At 46.4% G+C, this 21,755-nt stretch overlaps 1 protein-coding gene across 3 annotated transcripts in view; it reads right to left on the bottom strand.

Moving 5' to 3' along the window:
* Positions 1 to 13,920, bottom strand: part of NKAIN4 (sodium/potassium transporting ATPase interacting 4) — a 49,119-nt gene extending 35,199 nt beyond the window's left edge. For all 3 annotated transcript variants that reach the window (XR_008966144.1, XM_057378323.1, XM_057378320.1), the window contains exon 1: positions 13,620 to 13,920. Coding sequence is in view for 2 of the 3 variants with exons in the window: in XM_057378323.1 (XP_057234306.1) it covers positions 13,620 to 13,673 (54 nt within the window). In the remaining variant the exon portion in view is untranslated. The remainder of the gene's footprint in view (positions 1 to 13,619) is intronic.
* Positions 13,921 to 21,755: the final 7,835 nt, after the last annotated feature.

The raw sequence follows: 21,755 nt of genomic DNA, 5'->3' as shown, positions 1-21,755 counted from the left end.
ATTACAGTTGAAAAAACATGTGGCCATTTTTTCAGCTGAAAAATAGATATCAGTGAAGAAATACTGACCAACCCTCCCCTAATGAATGTACCAGCAAATTTCCAGGCCTGTCATCAGAGCATGAAATGAAAAAGAACCGGGAAGAAAATAGTATTTTGGACAAGAAAAACATTTAGCAGTTCAGCTTCTGGTTCCAGTAAAATGCTCCTGACAGGAAGAGTTTTAAATTGGAACAAACAGGAAAACGATGATTTTGTTCAAAACAGGGACTGTCAGAGGCTTTCGGGTTATTGCAGGAATTTTCCAATAACCACAATCCCCACAAAGAACTTCCCTCCAAGAAGTGGATAGAAAATGAATCAATCACTATTGATTTTCATCATCTGATTGCTCCTCTGGAAGAAAATCAGTCCTACTTAAGTAACTGATTAGTTACCTTAGCAATTACAGGTAAAAACCCTGACTTCCCTTGCCTCCCTCAAGGCATGTAAACCATAATATTTTAGTTTTCCAGCCATTTAGGGAGGCAAAGACAATTTTGTGAGATCAAAGATGAGTTCTGAGCTGTCACCCACATCTCAGGAGCCACAAAAACCCTGAGCACAGTCCCGCAGAGGTGAGGGATGCTGAGCACCTCAGCTGTAACCTCCCCACAAGCAGGGCAGGCTGGAGAGCAGAAACCCTGCTCTGCTTTTCTCAAATAAAAACAAGAAAACAGAGACACACAAAGTGCTCTAACAGGTTAATCAAGTATCTAAAGGGGGAGCCGGCAAAAAGTTTAGGCATGATTTGAGGCTGAAGATCCCTCTTTCACATGATGGAGTAGTTTGGGAACTTCAATCTGCTCTGGGCAGTCATTGAAGGGTGAGAGCAAAGCTCTGCTGCAAAACACAATCTGAGTGCTGGGAATCAGGGCTCCAGGGTGGATTTTCTGGGATTCACAGCGTGAGAGTGGCTGTRGGGGAAGTCACTGAGCCTGTGGTTTTCTCATGCCCACTGTCCCTTGCACTGCTGTGCTTTCTGTGTGTAATTTCTCCTCTGTACTTCAGGGTAGTTCAGTGAAACTAAAAATTCTCATCAGGAATTTATCAGCAACACAGAATCATGCTGAAAAACCACTGAGGTTTAACAAGTTCTCCCACTGGCATTGACCACCTCACTTTCAGTGCTGTGTGCCCTTTGTTTTTGCTCCCGAGCCCAAGTGGATGATGAAATGAGAGCTGTGACGTTCACTTTGATGGAGGCGAGCTGCTGGCTTTCCAACAGGGYAAATAAGGATTCAGTGCCTTTTAAAAAGCATTATTTTTAAAGGAAAGCCCTTTTGAGTGAGGGCGAGAATGGGGTTATTTTCCACATGACCAAGCACCAAAAGGAAAGCAGCAGCCCAGCCCATGCTCTTATCACCCTCCCTGAGTCACCCACTGGATAGATTTGTCACAAGGTGAAATAAGAGCAAGTCCTCAATTTATTATCATTTTCTACTTGTCCTCCTTAATGCAGTTCCTGCCAGGATGAGTTTGCTGTGGGAAARTGGAATGAAACCAGGCCTTTCAGTTTGCTGCTAAATGGGACTGGGGGGAGGAGGCTTCCAGGGGGCAGGGAAAACCTTCCTCATTAGAAGGGGAAAATGTGCAAGGCAGAGTTTTCATCGGATGCTGCCCAGCCTCCCAATTAGGGTGGCTGGGACAAACAGTGGTGTTATTATATGTAACTGTTTATCCAGTGTCACTCAGCCATTGTTTATTTTATGAGCATCATTTATCTCCTCYGTTGTGCTACCCAATTTGTTGGCATTTTCAGTCCACTCGAGTGTCTCCCTTTCATTGTATACATCTTTTGGCCTCCCACCAACCAACCCTCCAAGCTTCCAGGAGTGTCACACAATGGCCAGGCCCCTCCTGTGCTTCATTTTTCGCATGACATTTTTGTCCCCTTATTTCTGCGCTGCCCCTGCCCCTCCCCTGCTGCAGACTCACAGCTCCTCAATGGCTCATGGTTTATTCAACAGCAAAGCTGAATTTCTCTTTTCCTTCTCTTTTTCCACTCCTTTTAAAATAGAGGCTGGGCAATAGATGCCACTCTAGCAGCAAAGTTCACTTGCAGCAAATCTTTAGTGGTTGTGTCGCCACAGGATAAGAGTTTTGACCCAGCCAGCAGCTCACCCATGGGGCCTCTACAGATTCTTTGTCTTCTCCAGCCATGGAAAGGGACAAAGACTTGTYCTCTATTAGCTTGTGACACCAAAGCCTTGGAGGTGTGAGATGATTCCTCATCCCTGGAATGATGGCATCTTTGGTTTGCTCCTACTCCAAATTCCCTGGCCATTTTTTTCCCCCCAAGTCTTTTGATCTTCTTGCTTGTGGGTCAGACTGCAAGGATTAATTAAAATAGAAAGGTGCTAATCCACAGTATGGAAAATCAAATCCTTGCTGCTACATTAAGTAATTTCAAGGAAGTTTTAATCTGGTGGGATGCTGAGGTGAATTCATACAGTGACAACAATATCTCTGCATCTTCTTGGTGACACTGCAGCAGGCAGAAGCAGCAGCTTTCTCCTTATCCCAGCACGATCCATCCCTATTTTTGATGGGTTCCAGCAAAATCCTACTGAGCTYTCAACCCTGGGCTACAGCTGAACATGGGGTTCACTGCTCCATTTCCATGGAGTGTGCCAGGATTGGGATTCTGGGATTTCTGATAAAAAATCTGGACAGTGTCTCACCACCAAACCCTGGAGCTCCATCTGAAATGTCCCTTTTTTGCAGGTTAGTGGYCAAAACTGGGAGTGAGGAACTTTACATGGCCTAAAGAGCCTTCATGAGGAAAAAAACTTGGCAGCCATGAAACCTGGGATACATCTCATGCAAGGAAAGCATCCTACAGGATACTGCCCTGCCACCTCCTGTCACTGTGAGCTGCTCCAGAAATCCATCGTACTCGAAATGATTCACTCAAGTGCCCATTCAGTCTCAGTTCATGCATTGCAGAGCCTTTATTGCACACCCATATATTTAGCACTGGGATAGTTCTCAGCAGTTCTAACAGCCCTCTCATCCAAGGAGTAAAACAAAGGGCCATTATTCATCGGAAGAGAGACACAGTCTTTATTGTCTGAAGCCGTGGCAGAGTTTTTATATCACCCTATCTACTCCTTCATGCTGTCACACAACTCAGCTTTAAGCTGTCTCAGTGGCAGCCCTGGAGGCCCAAATGCTTTGGAGCTTCTCCCAGTGAAGTGCCCAGCTAATGACTGAATGCAGGACTGATCCTGGCTCAATAGAAAAGGAAAGGAAACCTTTCCAGGAAAGCTTGAGGTGAGCATAAGTTTCTGCTAGGTCAGGAGTAAAAGCCAGGCAGGGTTATCAAAGAGGGAGAGCACAGCTACAAGGAGAAATGGATGAAAGTGAGTTTTGGGCACTGAATATGCTGAGAAGATGTGGGGTTTGGCCCTGATGGCAGAGTTGTGTGGACACACCTGTCCCAGCCTCTGTCCAGCATGGAGCTGGAGGAACCAGCATGGTTCTCTGGATCTGGATATTGGGGATTAACACCTTGGGATCTCAGCATGAACCACCCTCCATCCTGCCTAGCATCTGCCTGGCTCACTCTGTGCCTCTGGGAAAAGCAGGGCAAGTTCGGGACCACAAGACCCCTTCAGTGGTGCAAATGAGCCTATTAAATGCAAACAAAGCAGCACCATTCAGAAAACCAAAAATATCACTGTCTGTTCATGCTTCAGGAGCATTTGAGGCTGTGCCTGTGTCAGCACAAGGCAGGATAAGGACAGATCCCTCAGAGAAGGTGCTGTGCAGGGGCTCTCACCTGCTGTTTGCAGTAAGGCAAACATCCTTCCCTTGGATGTCTCTGCGCAAAATAATGAGATGGGAAACTTGAAGACCCAGAATACTAAAAACTGTCAGACATCTGAAAAAAAATTGCACTTTCACAGCTTTTTAATTTGTTTTAAGGTTGGCAATCACATCTCCAAGCGCCTGAGCTCACTTTTCTCCACATGCTCAGACAGCAAAGGGCACCAAACAGCCTGTGAACTCCCATCACACTTCTCCCAACACCCCCTCTGCTCCCTGCTGAACAGCCAGCAATCTCCCAGGCTAATTAGCCAAACGGTATTCTGCACATATTTAGCATTTCTGAGTAATTAGGATAATCAGATTTCTCCCCTAATTCTGTACATCCACAATATAAGCAGGTGTATTGCCTTTCCCACAACGATATCACAAGAAGTGCGTTGTGTGCCRGAGCCAGGGATGCCAGCAGCCTGTCAGAGCCCATTCCCATCTCCCACATRGAAATCTGCTAACGGATTACCAGGAGCTGGGGGGAATTGGGAACTGGGTGAGTGTTGGCCAAGCAATCAGTAGCTCAGATATTCATGTGAGTTATCTCAAAGCACAGCCTTCAAATCTGGCCAGAGATCCGGATGTTCCCTTCACCATCCTCCAGGGATGAGCTGCAGCAGAAGTTGTTTTGTGCTGCAGTTGAAGAGAAGGTGTTTGGCCCAGAACCTCAGATGTGTTTTGGCTTCTGGGGAGGTTCTGGAGTCTGCCCAAGAGTCAGGACTCAGGTCTTGGTCATTCTCCATGAAGTTCATCAGCCCACAGGCCTGGTCCTGCCTCTGTGAACGTGTGAGCTGTCATCCTCTGCTCTGTGATCTCTCTCCAAATGAAGGTACAATGGGCTTTTCCTTCAGCCAGCCTCACTCAGTAATTCCTCCTCAGGGAAGCAGGAAAGTTATTTGTTTGTTTTTTTCCCTAAGCGCCCATGAGTCCATCCTGCCTCATGGACCATTTGGATGTGGGGCTTCCACCAAAGAGGGAGCTCTCAAAGGAGTGTCAATGATCCAGCATCTCTGAAAAAAGGAAAGGAAAGCACCACAGCATGGAGTTACACTCTCCCAAGTATCCTGACCACAGCAGTAATATTAAATGAAGATAAAAACCACCATCCATCTGAGWTTCAGGCAGGGAAGAAGCTTTCTTGTAGGCCTTAGAGTAGAATCCAATATGCTCCCAACTCAAAGAAGCAATTTCTCAAGTGAAGGGCAATGCTCTCATTATAGAACTACAGAATAACATCCAAACTTCCTAAATATGAACAAACCTGAGTAAGGTCAGGATTTAGATTCCTCCCCATCTCCAAGTAGGTCAGCCATGCTGGTACTGAGATTGGGCTCTGGTTACTAYAGAGGTAATTTTCAGGTGGAGCTGAAGACAGACAGTGACAAAGTGTTAATTGTGGGGAGGCTGTTTATCCGTGATGGATGACCACAGCACTCCGAGCACGCCATGCAAGGCTACACTCAATATTTTATAAGTTGTGTGTGGGTAATAAAATGCTCCATCCCCTTCTTTAGTGTCCTCTATCTCACCTTCCCTGTTCAGATGAAACGGTGCTSTTGGATGAACTATCCCCAGGGAACAGCACTTGGAAAATATAAATCAGCACCAAATGCTTTAATGGGTCCAAGGCTGTTGTCAGGGTCACCACAGACACAAGACAGGTCCCCCGAGAGGTGTCACAGAAGGCATCTTCTCAGGGTTTGTGTGTTTTCTGTAACTGTGTATTCATCTGAGCACCTGAATTCATTTTTTATTAAATGTTATTTAGARCTTCAGGAGAAGGGAAACACAACCATTCTCAGTGATGTTCAATTCTTGTTCTTTGCTGTCTTTGCCCAGGTAACTGGTTGGCCAAGTTCTCACTAATAAAGGCCAGAATCTGTTCTGACCTCAGGTCAGTGATGTCCCAGGTCACTCAGGGATGGCACAAGGATAGAGCACAGCACATCCAGCCCTCCTACAAGCAAACTTCTTCCCTACCTGAAATTCAGCAGATGGGTGGTGGTTTTTATCTTCATTTAATATTACTGCTGGGCAGTGGGATGGGTCTGCTGCTGAAACATGTACTCCCAGACTCCTGGACATCAGGTCTGCACATAAATCTGTGTGCTGGCTCCATTGGTGCAGAAAAAAATATGATGACTCCAGTTTTCTTGAGCACTGGAGAGAAAAAATGGAGGCAAAACGAGAAAACAAGAAAAAAAGGGAAGAAAGCAGATATTTTGCTGGCCTGAGAGAGCCTGGCGAGCAGGTGGGAAGCTGCCTGCAGGGCTGGCCAGTCRCTGAGAGGTGGCAAAGGAAGCTGGCACAGCAAGTCCTGACGTCTGCCCGCCTCGAGCAGGTGATGAAGACAAGCTGTTGCCTCGATTCCCACAGTATATTTTCATTAGGCCCAGGCAGATGGCAGCGGAGGTCACCGCTTCCACACCATCATCCTTCCAGCCCAAAGGTGTCAGGGAATCTGACATCTCAATTACTAAACCTGGAATCACCCAAGCAGCCCCCGATGGRTGATGGGGGAAAGGGGATCAGAAAAGCTGTGCTCCTGATTTCCATGAATTCTCACCTTGGAGAGAAAATCTGGGCTGTGTGCTTCCCTGACAAACAACGTATTTCTGCCTAATGTTCTGACACCRAGGCAGCTGTGCTGAGAACGAGCCACAGACACCAGGAAAATGGCAATTAAGTCCTTGTAGAAAATAGACCAAAAAGCGTCCCTTGGAAAAGACATTTGATGTTAATGAGCTACAGCAAAGTCAAGGGGGAGATATTGATCTTGCCCTCGCAGATCTGCTGCTCGCTCCTCCATAGTCTGTGAAGMCTCAGAACACAGAGCAAAACAAAACTTCTGTTCTTCACAAGGACTCTCAGATATGGGCCCAGGGCTTGGCTAAGGCAGGAGGAGCCAGAGCAACACCYCCATTGACTTTTTGTGCTCAAGGTGAGTGAAACACAATCCCGGCACGCTGGTGAGAAGCAGCAGCTCTGCTGAAACGTCATCTCAGATTTGTGCCAGATATTTCAATCACTTCAGTTTTTCTCCTCACTGTCATTACCACCTACTGTCCTATTATTACTTTMTTACTACTGATTCCTTACTTTTTACTCCTGTTAATCCATACTTTTGTAATCCCTACTATTATCCCTGGCAAGAAGAAAGACGAAATAAGATTCTGATTCTTACCACGGATCAACAAGCAAACGAAGCAGAAGTTGTTTATTCTTAGTCTGAAATCCCATGAAATTTAAGGTAATATTGTGACTCTGGAACGATTACGAAATATCTCAGATTCCAATTTCCACAGGGCGTTTATTCACTGAGTTTCCTTCTGCAACAAAAATACCCCAAACCACTGTGCTCAGATGAGTCACTGCAGCAAAGCACCACCCTGAGAGCAACACCCAAACCTGCCCTTTCCCTTTGAGGACTTTGCCCCTCACACCCCACTCTGAGCTGGGTTTGGGGGGCACATGATGATRTCAGAGACATTTGGAAGAGGAGAATATCCAAGGTTCGTGACCCCAGTGAAAAAAAAGAGCAAACCAACTTCTTTTTAGGGAGATCTTTCAGCTTTTTTTCAGAAGTGTTTTCAAGTAAAAGTTCAAAATATTTGGGGTTTGGCACAATAAACACCCYCATCATTTTCAGCAAATATTGCTAAATGCCAGAGTTTTTTCTTCCTTTTTTTTGTCCAGAAATGTCTTTTTTTTYCTATCCTCATATTCTGAAGACGGGGAAGGGAAGAAGAGTGTGCTGCTTTTGAGACAAAAGTTTCCACTTGGTTGAAAACCCTTTTTCTACCAAACTAAAACAGAGAGACACAACCTGTGCAGTTGGGTGTGCTCATCACATCTACTGCAGGAGGAATGAGGACAAAGGGAACATTAAATCACAAATTATCTCTGGTTTTRGGGTTTATTTTAACAAGAAAAAAAGGTTCAGTTCGACTGACCTCAGCCCCAACRTTTTATTAATGGGAAAGGCAATGCTACAGCTGGGGCACTTGCTGCTCACTGGATAATGTGCATTTTCTTAAGTGCTCAAAAAGCAATGGGCTAGTCCAGGGTTTTCCTGGAGGAAAAGAGATCACAATCTGGCCTTTGTTATCCAGTTTGTTCTCCAAGAGTTCATGCTTGAGGGCCCCCGGCGCAGATTCTTGGAAGAGCTCCACTTTGCACCCCAGCCAAAATGATCCGAGTTTCCATATATTATTAGCACACAATGGAGCAACGTCAGCTCCTTTAACCCCACACCAGCCAAAGGGAGAGGGTCCCCATCGAGCTCCTTATCTTCTTCTACTGGTGCTTGGAGAGAGGAAAAAGGGAAGCCAAAGGAGYAGAGAGTAATTGGGAAAAATCAGAGTGGTCAACAAAGATACTGTGTCAGCCGAAATAAAACCCCAGTTCTCCAAGGAGAGTTGACTTCAACACCACCCTGCCCTCAGCTGCTTTTTTGGCTTGGCTTTGGCCAAATTTCATTCCTGGTGTGAGTGGGTTTGGTTAGAGGACACAGTTCCTGTGAGTCATCTGCAATGTCCAGCACTGCGATAGGAAAGGCGGATGTGGGGAGCCAGGAGACCTGGGCAYGTCTGAAACACAGACCCCAAACTGCTCCTCCCTTGTGCTTCCCTTGTGCTGCAGTGCACTGACTCCAGCTGCTCAGGAAAAAGGGGAAAAAAAGAAAAATCTCATGCAAAAATTCAACTTTTTGTAAGAAAAGCTCCACCACTCCAAAATTAAAAATGTTTGCCAGCACAGCAAACATTTGCCAGCACATTTTTGACKTTTTGCCCAAATTTTCTGGCCAAAACTGGGGAGAAAAACTCAGGATTGTCTATGGAAAGCAGATACTTCTCATGAAAATATTCATTTAGTCAAATCCCCAGGTTTCTGCTGAAAGTGAGCTTCAGTGGAAAATGCTGACGAGCTCTATTATTGGCACAGCTTTAATTTTCCTTTGTCTGGAACAGACACGGAGAAGACAGCATCTGTCAAACGTAGTCTTTAGACTTACGTTATTATTTAGCCTGGAGTATTGTTCAAGGACTTCAGGAAAGGTTTGAGCCATCACAGAGCTGGGTGCTGTGCACATCCTTGAAAGATGGCCCCTTCCCTGGAGGGATTTTAATTTGAGCACAAACCACGGAGAGGATAAACAGCTGGGGAGAGCACAAGGTAATTTTGGAGGGGTCCTGGGCAGTGTGATGAGCAAAGGGACGCTGTGCTTCCCCTTGCACCTGCTCTTCCCCCCAAGGCTTTGTGCTCAGCCACACGGCAGCTGTGCAGGCTCACAGCTCCCCCAGGGCAGCCCGGCTCTGTCCTGGCTCCAGAGGCAGCTGCAGAGGAGGGGAGAGACAAGTCCTGCTCTGCTCTCTCCCAGCCTCCAGCCCAAAACATCCCTGGGGTGGAGAGGAGAAAGCCAAGCAAGTGATTTCCAGAGCCTCAGACCCTGCAATCCTGTCTCCTCCTTCCCTTGGACTGGGACACACTCTGCCTCTCACAGCCCCTGCGTGCTGATCCGCAGAGACAGAGAATTGTTGGATCACAGAAWGGTTTGGGCTGGAAGGGACCTTAAAGCTCATCTCATTCCACCCCCTGCCATGGGCAGGGACACCTTCCAATATCCCAGGGTGCTCTAAACCCCATCCAACCTGGCCTTGGACACTTCCAGGGATGGGGAAGCCACAGCGTCACCTCCCTCACAGGGAAAAATTTCTTCCCAATATGCAATCTAAACCCACTGTCTTTCAATTTAAAGCCATTTCCYCWTGTCCATCACTASATGCCCTTGTAAAAAATCCCTCTATTTCCCCTATTTAAACTCACATTTTATTTTCACCCAGATCCTGCCTTTCCATGGCATCTCACTGGCTGTCTGCCACGCTTCCCTTCTGCCCCCGTTCCCACGTGCTCTGCATCACTTTATGCCTCGATCAGACCAACACAACCACTTCAAGAGACCAGTCAGAGAAGGATCTGTGCTGGTTTCAAACAGCTTCCAAAACTGGTCACCCCCTTTCTGTAAGAGATTAAAAAGGAATCACTGAGAAAGGAGGGAGGCAGAAAGAAAGCATGAGAAAATAAATAAATAAAGGTATATAGTTACTTTTGGTTAGACTCAATGTGCAGTCCCGTCCCAGGGCGCCTTGTTCTGTGCTCATTTGAAGTATTAGTCACTTTTTCCATTAGAAGCTGTTATTCTAGGGGGATTTATAATGTATCTGTAAAATTGTCTCCAGGCTTTGCTTGGCATCTGAGCTCTCAATCCATGGACAGAATGTAAAAAAACTACAGTTGTTTGATTTATTGGGACAGGGCATGGGGAGCGAGGGAATTTTTCCATGCTCRGTGGAAATAAATTCACATAGTGCCTCCGGTGCACAGGCACTTACTGCTCCAGAAAATTCACCAGTTAGGTGCAATTTCACACTGGCCGAGAGGAAAGAAGCAAATCAATGATTATTTAATACCACCCTGCCTGAGACCCAGCCCTGGTCTGTGGCTCCTCACCAYGACCCACCCAGCCCACTGGTGAGTGTGACAGCCTCATTCCACTCAGGTTCAGAAATCCTGCCTCTGGCACACCTTTTTCAATACTAATTCCTACAAGGGACATTCCTTAACCCACAGAGGCTCCCTGACAGATTTTTTTTCCTGAGGAGGGCTATGGCTAATTYAAACTTTACTCTTGTTTCTTGATACACATCTGCCCTAAGGTTGGGAGGGATGAGGAAGGGCTGCTGGTCTGCTGTAGGTGACATCAGCTCCTGGGTGGTAAAAGTGTTTGGGCAAAGTGAGAATGGGGACGTGACAACCCCTTTGAGATTCACAAACTCTGGAAAAACACCCCATCACCTTGCTGACTGTCCTCCTTCCTGCCATCCATAGCTGAGGATAAGCCCATTTGCAGAGCAGCCCTGACCTGGACCAACTTTCACCCAAACTTCTGCTGGAAGCAAGGCTGGACTGGGAAAAAGGGAAGGATTAGGGACAGCGATGMACACCACGACCAGAGGGAGGAAGAGCCAGGACCTTTTTGCAGCTTCCCTGCAGCCCCGCTCAGCAAAGCACCGAGCCTAACGTGGACGCTTCAAGGAAACAATAACCTAAAATTGGAACACGGCAAATTATTTATTCCAACTACAGCCTTCCCTCCCCCCTTGATTAGCAAACCGCTGGGGAGYCAGCCCTGATTTTCTTCAGACAGATGCAAACGCTCTCCTCCTCTCGCTGTGCCACGAGGCTCAGCCCGTGGGGGCTGAGGAGCTCGTTGGTATTCGCATTGTGTAGCAGCTCCTTCAATTCACACGTTGTTCCGCTCTCCGGCTGGAGCACAAACTTTTTCTTTGGGAGCACACACTGCAAATGATGAATTTGTTTGTTTTCCGCCTTTTTTTTTTTCCCTTTTCCCAGAGAAACATTTAGACTGCAGTGTGCAAACACTTCCCCGCACGCTCACTCAACTACTTGTACCAAATAATAAAACAATCCGTATGAAGCATTGCAACTCGAATCCCTGATCTGAGTTTTTTGGGGGGTTCTTTCATGTTTCCATTCATCATTTATATAAAAAGCCCGGGTGACACGTTGAGGAACAGACATGAGAATGTGTAACAGAACTCAGGGGTGTGCTGCAGGAATGAGGTGGGAGATCCCAGCAGCAAAATCCTCTCCCCACTTAAGACAGAGGAAAAACATCCACACAGGAGCCAGAATTTCACCCCTGGGACTTTGGCAGTGGGGGACACGGAGCTTGGCAACAAACAGGGAAGGCTGTGAAGGGTTCAAAGTATCAAATGAAGCTGAGCAGAGACAWGAGAGGAACAAAGGAAGTTCACGTCGTTATAATTTATTGATGATCTTGGCCTGATTGCTTCAGTGTTTTGTCTTCTTAGCAGAGCCCACCCTGGGCAGCAGCGAGTCCTGCACGTCACTCGGCCGTGCGGATGTGGAAGTGATGTGATGATTTACAGACAGAGTTTGCTTAATTAAATAATAAAGTAAATAAAAAAGCACCACACTGGATCTCGCCCTCACCCAAACGCTTGCTGGGAAGTGGCCAGGATCTCCTGACCTCACCCCCACCGGAGTGCAGCTCCAGAAATTCCCTCACCATAGTTCACATTTTTCCAGCTCTACCAATTCACCCAGCAAGTGCCATGGGAAATCACTATGGCTGAGGCATCCAAACTTGCTTAAGAATGAGCCAAACTGATTCTTTTCTTCAAGGAGGAGGGTCTTAAGGAAAATAAAATGCTGGGGGTTCTTTGTCCCTGTATCTTGGATACAAGAAAACTCCCACGCTTGTCAGAAATCAGAACAGCACCAGCAGCTCATGGCTTTTTCTTTTTCTCATTCCTCTTTTTATTTTTTTTTTTTACCCCAGTGTGTGAGTGTGCTTTAGAGCAGGATGACATAGTGTAGTGATGGGTTTAAGAGACAGTGAGTGTTGAGACGCCAATTTCTAATGTATTACAGGGTGCAGCTTCTTTCTTGTGTGATCACGGGTGAAAAATCAAAAGAAATAATCCAGGAGACTAAATACACTCCCCAGCCATTCAACTCACTCATAAATATGCTGAGCAAGACGCTTTGTGCAAGAAAACCCCATCACTTCTATTCTGTATTTTGTATAATGATGAGTCAAATCCTCCACACTCATCTTCAGACTGATGCTAGTCTGAGTTCACAGGGATGCATTCCCACCCTCTTTCCTTTCAATTTTAAGCTGCTGGGTATGGTTTTAAAACTAGCAGGTTCCCAGTTTTCCCCTCCCACCTTCAGCCCTCTCGCTGTCTCTTTACAGAAAACACTGCGCTGTCACAGCACCCAACTCCAAAACAAAGAGTTTTAACTAAACTCACCCCTTGGCATCAACAAACTATTCAAAAGAACTTTGCAGGAAGCCTGCCCTTTCCTGCGCGCTGCTAATGCTCCAAAATAAAGCAAATTTGGGAGAAGTCAAAGAAATGAAAAGCCTAGATGCTGTCATTTCCTTTTTAAGGCTGGAGGAGCCCTGGAGCCCATTAGCTATTGACAAGAAGGGGACCCTCCAGATCCAGGCTGGATGCGCAGACACTCAGGGAACAACCAGACCTTTGTTTATCATCTATGCAGATGTCATAAGGACCAGGAGCCCGCGCCCACCAGGGACCGACCCGTGCCCAGCAGGGACCGCACTCTCTGCACATTGAGAAGTTTATTCCTACATAAATATATGCATATGAATAGGCACATTCTATCTAAGCACTTCATCCCGAGGAGGTTTGAAATAACTCCTTCCAAGCCAGCACAAACCCCAGCAGGGTGGGATGCGGGTGGATCTTTCCTTGTAGCTGGACATGAAAGAGGCTGAAGGTATCGGTGGTACCGTTTTAGCACGTATGAAGTTTGGTTTGGTTTGCAACACCGCCACCGAGCCGCGGGACTCCTCTCACAGAGTGATTTCCTTCTTTTTCAGTTGTATTTTATAAGCGCAAACTTATTAACTGAAAATTTTTTTTTTCCTCTTTTTCTTTTTTCTTTTTTTTTTTTTTCCCTTGAGTTTTAAGCATCGGGAAATCTCCCCGGTGCAGCAAGGCGACCCCGGAGCGCAGCCCGACATCCCTCCAGCTTCCTGCTCCAAGCCGAAGTTGCGGAGGGAGCGCAGCCCTGGCCGGGGCAGCGGGCACCGAGGCGCTTTTGTTCCCGGCCCCGTCCCGGGGAGCCCAACCCGCGGGTCCCCRCCGCGTCCCCCCGATCCCGAGCGCCTCCACTCACCAGCTGCAAAGTGCAGAGGAAGATGAGGGTGCAGCGGCCGGTGCAGCATCCCATGGTCCCCGAGCAGCGGGGGCAGAGCAGGGGCAGCCCGGTGGCCGCGGCCCCGCCGCCGCCCTGGGGCTCCGCGCTCCCGGTCCGCGGCCGCGGGGAGCGAGGCGGGGACGGAGGTCGCTCGGTGTCGCTCGGTCGGTGCCGGCTGCCGGAGCCCCTCCGGGAGCCGGGGAGGAGGMGAGTGGGGCCACAGCTTAAAAGGGCAACGCTCCGGCGGCGCTGCCGTCCCGCAGGCTGGGCGGGCAGGCGGGGCGGGGGCTGCCGCCAACGCYGGGATGCGCCCCCCGGGCCCCCGCAGGCGCGCTGGGATGCTCCGGCCCCGGCCCCGGCCCTCCCCCGGGAGGCGGGAGCAGCTCCGAGCCCCCGGACAGGGCAGCCCCTTGTTTTTCCCTTTCCCGGACGCGGGAGTGCCCGATTCGTGCTGGGGCCAGGCAAGGTGCGTGTGCAGGACACACGTTCTGTAGAGCTCCTCTCCTCTTTTAACGTACGCCTCCCCGTGCAGGTGCTGGGATGTTCACCCTGAATTATGAAACCCAAACTAATCTAAAATGCAATAGTTTTCCCCATAAAAACTCCTAAAGGAGGATAAGACAAGGAATTCTTTAAAAAGCACGTCTATGGGTACATTAAAGTATGCCCAAGCTTAAGAATGAATCCCAGCTGACTGRGAGCAGAGGGATGTAGGAGAGCATCTCTCCACTTCCAAAAAGTGCTTCTATTTGGGCACCTGTACGCACCACTCGCTGTACCCTGCAGCTGTAGAAAAGCAAGTCGGTCAACTTTAATYGTGAGCAGCAGAGCAAATCCACGAGCACACAACCACCTCCTTTACGTGCCYGAGTCCTTCCCATTGCCTCCCCTCCCGAAGGAGAAGCAGGATTCAGAAGACTCAGGTCGTGCCAGCCTCCCCTGCTGCACACATTTGTGGCTGGCCTGAGGAGCAGGTCACACACCGCCCATTGTGATCGGGACAGACTCGCAGCTAAGCCCARCACAACAGGATAAGAAGCTTTGGGAGAGCCTCATCTGGCGACAAGGTCRTCTCTTTGCAATCTATGGTGGCTCCGGTGTCTGCACAACAGTTTGTTCTGTTACCTCTGKCCGCTCTTTCTTCCTCTGAAGCAAGTCAAGGTTTCATTGCTGCCTCCAAAGCAGAGCGTGACTCCCCAGCAGCAGTGATTAGCTCTACTTTCATTTTTAAAAAAACACAGCTTATTGCAGTGGGGTGAGAAGGAGGTGGCAGCTGAAATCATAGAAGTTCTATCGTTTCACTCAAGGAAAACASTGCCTGACTACATCCTAAGGAAGCAGAATTGGCCCTCAAGTGCTAGGAATGTTWAAAACCTTATATTAACAACATTATTGTTATTCACATCAGCCACAGGGAGAAACAGAACAAACAAACAACAAACAAACTCTGAATACCTGAGATTAGAAGGCAGACTCTGAATTGATCGCAAATCCTTCTGGTTTTAAATGGTAAAATATATTGATTATCTGACCTGTGCATAACCAAGGCATCAATTAATGCAGTCAGGTACAATAAAACACATTTTATTATAGGTGAAAACACCCAGAGAAGAAACATCCACAGAATAAACCAATTTATTTCACCTAGAAAACTGTGGAGTGAATAAGCTTTTGCAGTATTTGTAATCCCCAGAAGGTGGATTTTGGATGGAAAAGGCGATGGAACAAAGATCAGTTTATTTTTTCATGAATGCAGATGAAGTATTCCTCAWAAATTGCACAGGGATGTTTCACTCTGCCCTGTGGGGTCAGACAGACTGAGATCGGAATTAGAACAGGAGCTCAAGTCGGCCAAAAGCAGKCTGGGGTTAGGCTGGTTTTGTTACACACTCTGGAAACTGCTGGGAACAGCAGGGAAAGCAGGGTTACAGCCATGCAGGTTAGAACCTGGCTTTTGTGCCAGTTCTTAAGGTTTTCTGCATCTCTTGTTCTGCCTCCTGCTTCTAAAAACCTCCTGTAGGCACTGCTATTTCCCAGCCCAGTTGTACTGCAAAGGAGACACAGTGTGAAATAGCAAAAGGTATTGCTGCTGAAAGGCTGTTGGACACAAATAGGATTTTTTCCACCTGCATTTTTATCTTGATAAGCTCTGCAGAATGCAAGCATGGCTTGGCTGGGACTCCCCATGCATGTGAAGGAAAACAGAGACTTTCCTGAGCTTTTTAATAAGGGTGAAGCCATAGGAATAATGCAACTTGTATTTCAAAGAGAGACTTAAATCTCCCAAGATTGATATTATAATCTTCATTCATATGATTGCTTATCTGTGTGTCTGACCATCTGAATTCCTGCATGATTGTTGCAGGACCACATATCTACTGAAAGTTAATTCATAAAACCAACTACGACTTTAATTTAGGAAAAAAAAAGAAAGAAAGAAAACCAAAATTACTCAGTATCCTGAATTTTTTATTTCCTGAAGTATAACCTTGCCCTCAGTTTTTGATGGATGAAATGCTGCTTCAAGAGTCCAGTCTGAATGTTAAGAAGGATTTCTCCTGATTAAGGGGTTCTGGATGGGGTCTGAGGGATKCTTAGCAGGGATATTGCTGTACAGGGATATGTGTACACAGAGGAAGGCAATCAGGCAGCTCCATCCCTCACCATCAGGAGAGGACCAAGGAAAGGGAATTGGTCAAGCAGTCATTACTGCAGCCCTCTCTAAATGCTGGGCCACAGGGATGTTTAAGAGATCCCAGTTGTTTCTTTTATCATCCTTTAATTCCTGAGGCTTTGCCTTTATTTTAAGATTCTGATGCATATCTTGACTTCATGGAGGGAATGGAATCCATGTAGGGAACAACCTCAGATTCAAATGATGCTCAAGAGACTGAAGGTCCTGTTCTTAGACAGTGTTTGAACCAGGAACCTCTTTCCATCCAAACTGATTGTTGCAGAGATCCAGCTGCATTGCTAGGAGAGATTAACCTTAGACAACAGGACCTTGTTATCACTTGTTCCTGGCTGATCACATCCAAATTTCTTGGAGAAGTCCCAGGTTTACTTTAGAAGAAATGAGGAAACAAAGTTAGCAAGCTTGAAACAGAACACCAGTACCTTACCACAGCTTGTTATCTCCAATACCTGCAGCCTCTTTGCCCTGACAGATCAAGAGGAGCAGTAATAGGTAAAAGTACTAGCTGGGGACGTGTCTCTTCACAGCCCAAACCCTGTCATTGTCACAGCTGCTGAAAGCTGGAGGTGGCCTAACATCCCACAGTACCATGGGCTGCATATTTCCATTATTCCACTCCGTTCATTTACATCCACCTCCTCTCAACATTAATAACATYAGCTGGGTCACGCTGCCTTTACAGATGTCTGATCAAACACAGCCATGTCAGAGTGTTCCTGCCTTTCCATCCACATCCCAAAGGCAAAGTGTGCCTGTCCCAGTGCTCCCGGAGCTAATCAGCCAGCCCACCCCCTGCTCCAGGGCACACAGCAGCCTGCCCAAGGTGGCATGTCACCTATTTYTCTGCCACAATTAGAAGGAAAACCCATTGCCAGTGGCCTGAGTGATGGCAGCTTAGCACTGCACACAGCAGGATTTCCTGGAGACACATCCAAAATGATAACCGGCAAGTCTCCTCATATGAGGAGGGTGAGCTGTGAAGCTTCCTGCCATAGGACATTGTGGATGTTTAAAATGTGTGTGGGTACAAGTGGATTAGGATAAATCATCTTCCTGCATGGGAGGAGGAAAGGGCTCTCTCCTGTCCCCTCAAGAGTAATGTTGGATACTGGGAGAAGATCTAACTGCTGGTGACCCGAGGTTGCCTCCACTCACCTTGAGCAGCCAGTTTTGGATGTAGGAACTGGACTCTGTGATGTGTCCCATGTGTCTTATTGAAAATTTTCTACATAGAGAAAGATTATTGAACCAGCTAGAGGGAGAGTATGACAAAAAGGACAAGAACTTTTGACCTTCTAATTTTAAACTTGTAATTTTTTAAACCTGGCATTACCCTGGGCTATTAACTAGAGCACTGTTAGAGAGCTCAGCTGTTCTGGGAGTGAAGCCAGATGAAGCCAAGACTATCATAACAGAAGACCTAAGAGAGGTGGCAATAACCCAGACATGTCCTTCGTCTCTCCAGAGGGTCCAGAGAGGCAGAGAAGCCCAAACTGATGAACACCACAGTGGCACACCCTCAGTAGGCCATGGCCAAAGAAACCACACACTGATCTTCCCTTTGTTTTGCAGCCTGGTGGATTAATCACTGAGAAAAACAGCCTTGTGACAGCAAAGCACAATGCTTCAAAAATTTTTCTCATCACTACACAAGAAAGGCAAAATTCTCAATGACTTTTATGTTTGAAATGGTTTCCCAGCAGCCCAGGGCAATCTGTAAAATTCATCAGAACTGGTGTGTGAAATCTGTCATTTTCTCTCAGATCCCTGTGAAGTCTCCAATGTTGGGGGGAGGCAGCTCCAAATCAGTGCTTTTTGGAATTTTTACACCACCATCATCTGCATTTCACATTTGTAATTCTCTAATATTAACTCGCTGAGCTGCACAGCAAATTKTCATCACTCTTAGATGAGCAGATGGAGGATGGCAGAGGTAGAAGGCAGATTCACCAATCTCTCTGGTAATTCACATAGCAAGGTGAACAATTTGTCCATATCTGGCTGATGCAGCTGCCTTGTTTGTGTGATCAAGGGCCTGGATGAAGGAAACCTGACTGGTATAATTCCCCCCCCTGGATCAAACACATCAGCACCCTTTTACCTCTGCAYTGGAGTCAAAGTTCAAATTCACACCTTTTACAGCTTTCCTAAGATGCTGTGGCAATTCTGTCATAACATCCCATAAAAYGCCTTCCAAAATCCTCTTTTTCTATTTCTCCATGGCTATTAAGGAAAAACACTGAACCAGAAAAATCCTGGAAGCTGCCAGCATTTCTGTTAGTCTGAGGGGGGTGCTTTGTGCCACTGACCATCTCACCTGAGCAGCAGCACTAAAAATCCTCCCTCATCCACTGAAATTCCCTATCTGTCTTACTTCCAACCTGGAGACTGATAACATGTAACAGCTACTGAACTACTTCAAGAAAGTCTGCTCAAACTACAGTTATAGTGACTCTGGGGATGGCATGTGCAGGGATAGGACCCAGGGAAYAGAATGAAGTTGTGTCAGGAGAGGTTTAGGCTGGATATTTGGAACAGGCTCTTCATCCAGAGGGTGGCTGGGCATTGGAACAGGCTCCCCAGGGAAGTGGTCATGGCCCCAAGCCTGGCAGAACTCACAGAGTGTTTGGACAATGTTCTCAGGCACATGAAGGAATTGTCCTGTGCAGGGCCAGGAGTTGGACCTTGATGATCCTTGTACCTTGCAGCCCAGGATATTCTATAATTCCATGCAAGTATTCCTGACAAAACAGGCATGGCCTGGAGCAGAGAGGAGGCAGTGCCCAAAGGGTTAAACCCTGCAGGGGAAGCACAGCTGACACCCCAGCACCTCAGCCATGCAATCCGAGTAGCTGGCATGATTGCAGCCACATTTCCAGCCGCAGTTTCACTAGGCACTGTGACCAAGAAGTAATTCAATGCAGCTGCCAAGGTCCCTGGGTATTGATACCAAGTGATTATTCAAGGTTTCCATGCAACAGTTGCATTTCTCAAATGATATGACAAAAAAGAGAGCCTGAAGGGTGAGAGCAGTCTCCAGTTYCGGGCACTGGCTTAGGGCACTCTCATTTAGAAAAGCTGCTTCCCYATTTGCTTAGAAATCATTTCTTCCTCTCAAACGCTTACAAACTTCCCCGAGCCAATTTAGCAAGTCTCATGTGATGTGATGGAGAAGAAATCAATAACAAGTTTCTTTCAGCATGTCTTTTGAAGGACATGTGCAGCAATGTGGGTGTGCAGTGTCAGAAGCTGGTGTTTGTGAGTCCTGCCCAGAGGAAGGGATGGAGCGTGCAGTCTGAAGATATTCCAACTGTGAATATACACACAGACCCAGCTATTTTTCTGCCCTGTTTTCAGTGATATTCTCACCAATCCCAGCCAGGGAGAGCTAATGCGTATTAAGAAGTCAGCAGTGTCAGGTGCCACCAGGCTGAGGGAGCATTTTTTACACACATTTACTTAAGAAAGACTTAATTGCCTTGGAAATAAGCCACTTGAACCAGCCTCCCAGAGTTCATTCTGAATATCCACAGAGTAGATTCAAGCAGCACTTCCAGGCTTTTTCACCCTTCTGGACCAAGCTGGCCACTTTGACAGCTTTGACAGTGCTACAAACTGTGATGTGACACATATGGACGTGACATTAACATAAAGCTGAGTGCAGTAACAGCTGCTTTTAAAAAAGGATTTGCTTTCCTGTTTGCTGTTTTAATATCAAACTTCCTGGTGTATCATATGAAAACTTTCCACATTTTATTTAACATCGGAAATGAAAAAAACATGCACAGGGAGATGGAGTGATGGGCATTTCTAAACACAAGTATCTGCTTAAGTTTTGTTTCAGCTCTAGCTCTGAGGTGGAAAAATATAATGAAAGGATGTCTGAGTGACCTGATGGGTAGTAGAAATACACACATTAAAATGTTCTCCCAGCTGCGTTGGGGAGTGGGCACAGGGAGCTCAATCAGAAGTGAATTCCCTATAAATATGCAGAGGAAGGATGGGGGTTGATTACTGTCCTGATCTTGTCTGTGCCTAGAAGAGTTGGACATGAAATTGAGTGCTGGAGCCTGTGGTGTGTGGTCATGCCATAGGCGGGACTCTGTGATTTAGCTGCAGGACTAAATCCCTGCCTAAACTCTGGCTTCTGGTGCCTGACCACCAGCAGGGCTGGTGACAGTTACTGATTTGTGCCAGTGTCAACTGAGGAAATGGATCAGAAAACACGGGTTTCTCAGCTGAAAAGGAAGGAAAAAAAGTAATATTTCCTGTACAAAGAAAGGGAAGAGATTGTTTTATWAAGTGCATGTGACATTTCTGTAGTTTAATGAAAATATTCATTGTAGCTGGGTAAGTTTGCTGGGCTGTGGCTGCCAAATGCAATGAATATCAATAGCYCTGAGTGCTATGATTAATAAAAATAAATCTTACTCATTCAGCATAATAAATAATAATATAAAAATAAACATTTAATTACAACTGGTGTTTCATCCCGTGGCAGAAAATATTTCACATATTATTTTTTCTAGCATTTTTTTAATAGTAACAAGAACCTTCTKTCAAGGTTTACAAAGACTCCCCTAAAGTCACTCTTTAGGGGAATGAGATGAAAATGAGATGAAGTCTTTGGTGGCTGAGGTGACAACCTGCAGTTCACCGTGTGCTACTCAGAGCATGCAGCACACAGAACTGCCAAAAAGCCCTGCAGGAAAAGGGTGTTACCACAGTCCCATCAATTAACCAAACTTCTCCTGGTGCTAGAAGGGCTGAGTTTGGGGTKGCATTATTGTTGACACAGCTCTAGACACAGTTCTGTGTTATATTCACAGTTGTATGTTATTCACACAGTTACATAAGTCACACACAATGACAACACAGAACACCAGTGGTGACATTTATCATGCAAACAGGTCCATTCCTCGCTCCTTGCTCCTCAGATTTATTAAGTAGATTTATCTAAGAAGGGATCTACGTTTCTTCTTKTTCCCCCTCAATTTAAGTGCTGTGACATCCTGATATAGTGGCTCATCTCAGGTGTGTTGGGAAGGAAAAAGGCAATAAAAATCCACGGTTTCTCAGTCCATGACAAGTGCTGCTGCTACTGAGTGTTGTAATTCAGCCCACATAGGCATCAGTAAACAAGTCAAAACAGGGTTTTGTAGTAACTTTTTTCCTTTAAWATTTGAAGCTCAGGCTGTCAGCTCAGGCTGTCTTTTCTATTCTAGAAAAGAATTTTTAAGAAATTTTGTGCAATTTAAACTGAGTGGCAATGCCACTTGATTTATGTCAGTGTCTGCAATATTTAATAACCAAAATCTAGTCTTATTATTAGATTAGAGTTTAGTAAATCTGCAAAAGAGGAAAAAGTGAAAATGAATTGTCTTTGGTTTAAGTCCTATTCCAGGGATTTTTTTCCCCCT

This window comes from Malurus melanocephalus, unplaced genomic scaffold (assembly GCF_030028575.1).
Source record: "Malurus melanocephalus ecotype Western Australia unplaced genomic scaffold, MMel_1.1 scaffold_353, whole genome shotgun sequence".
NCBI lineage: Eukaryota > Metazoa > Chordata > Aves > Passeriformes > Maluridae > Malurus > Malurus melanocephalus.
This window is presented reverse-complemented; position numbering and strand designations above follow the sequence as displayed.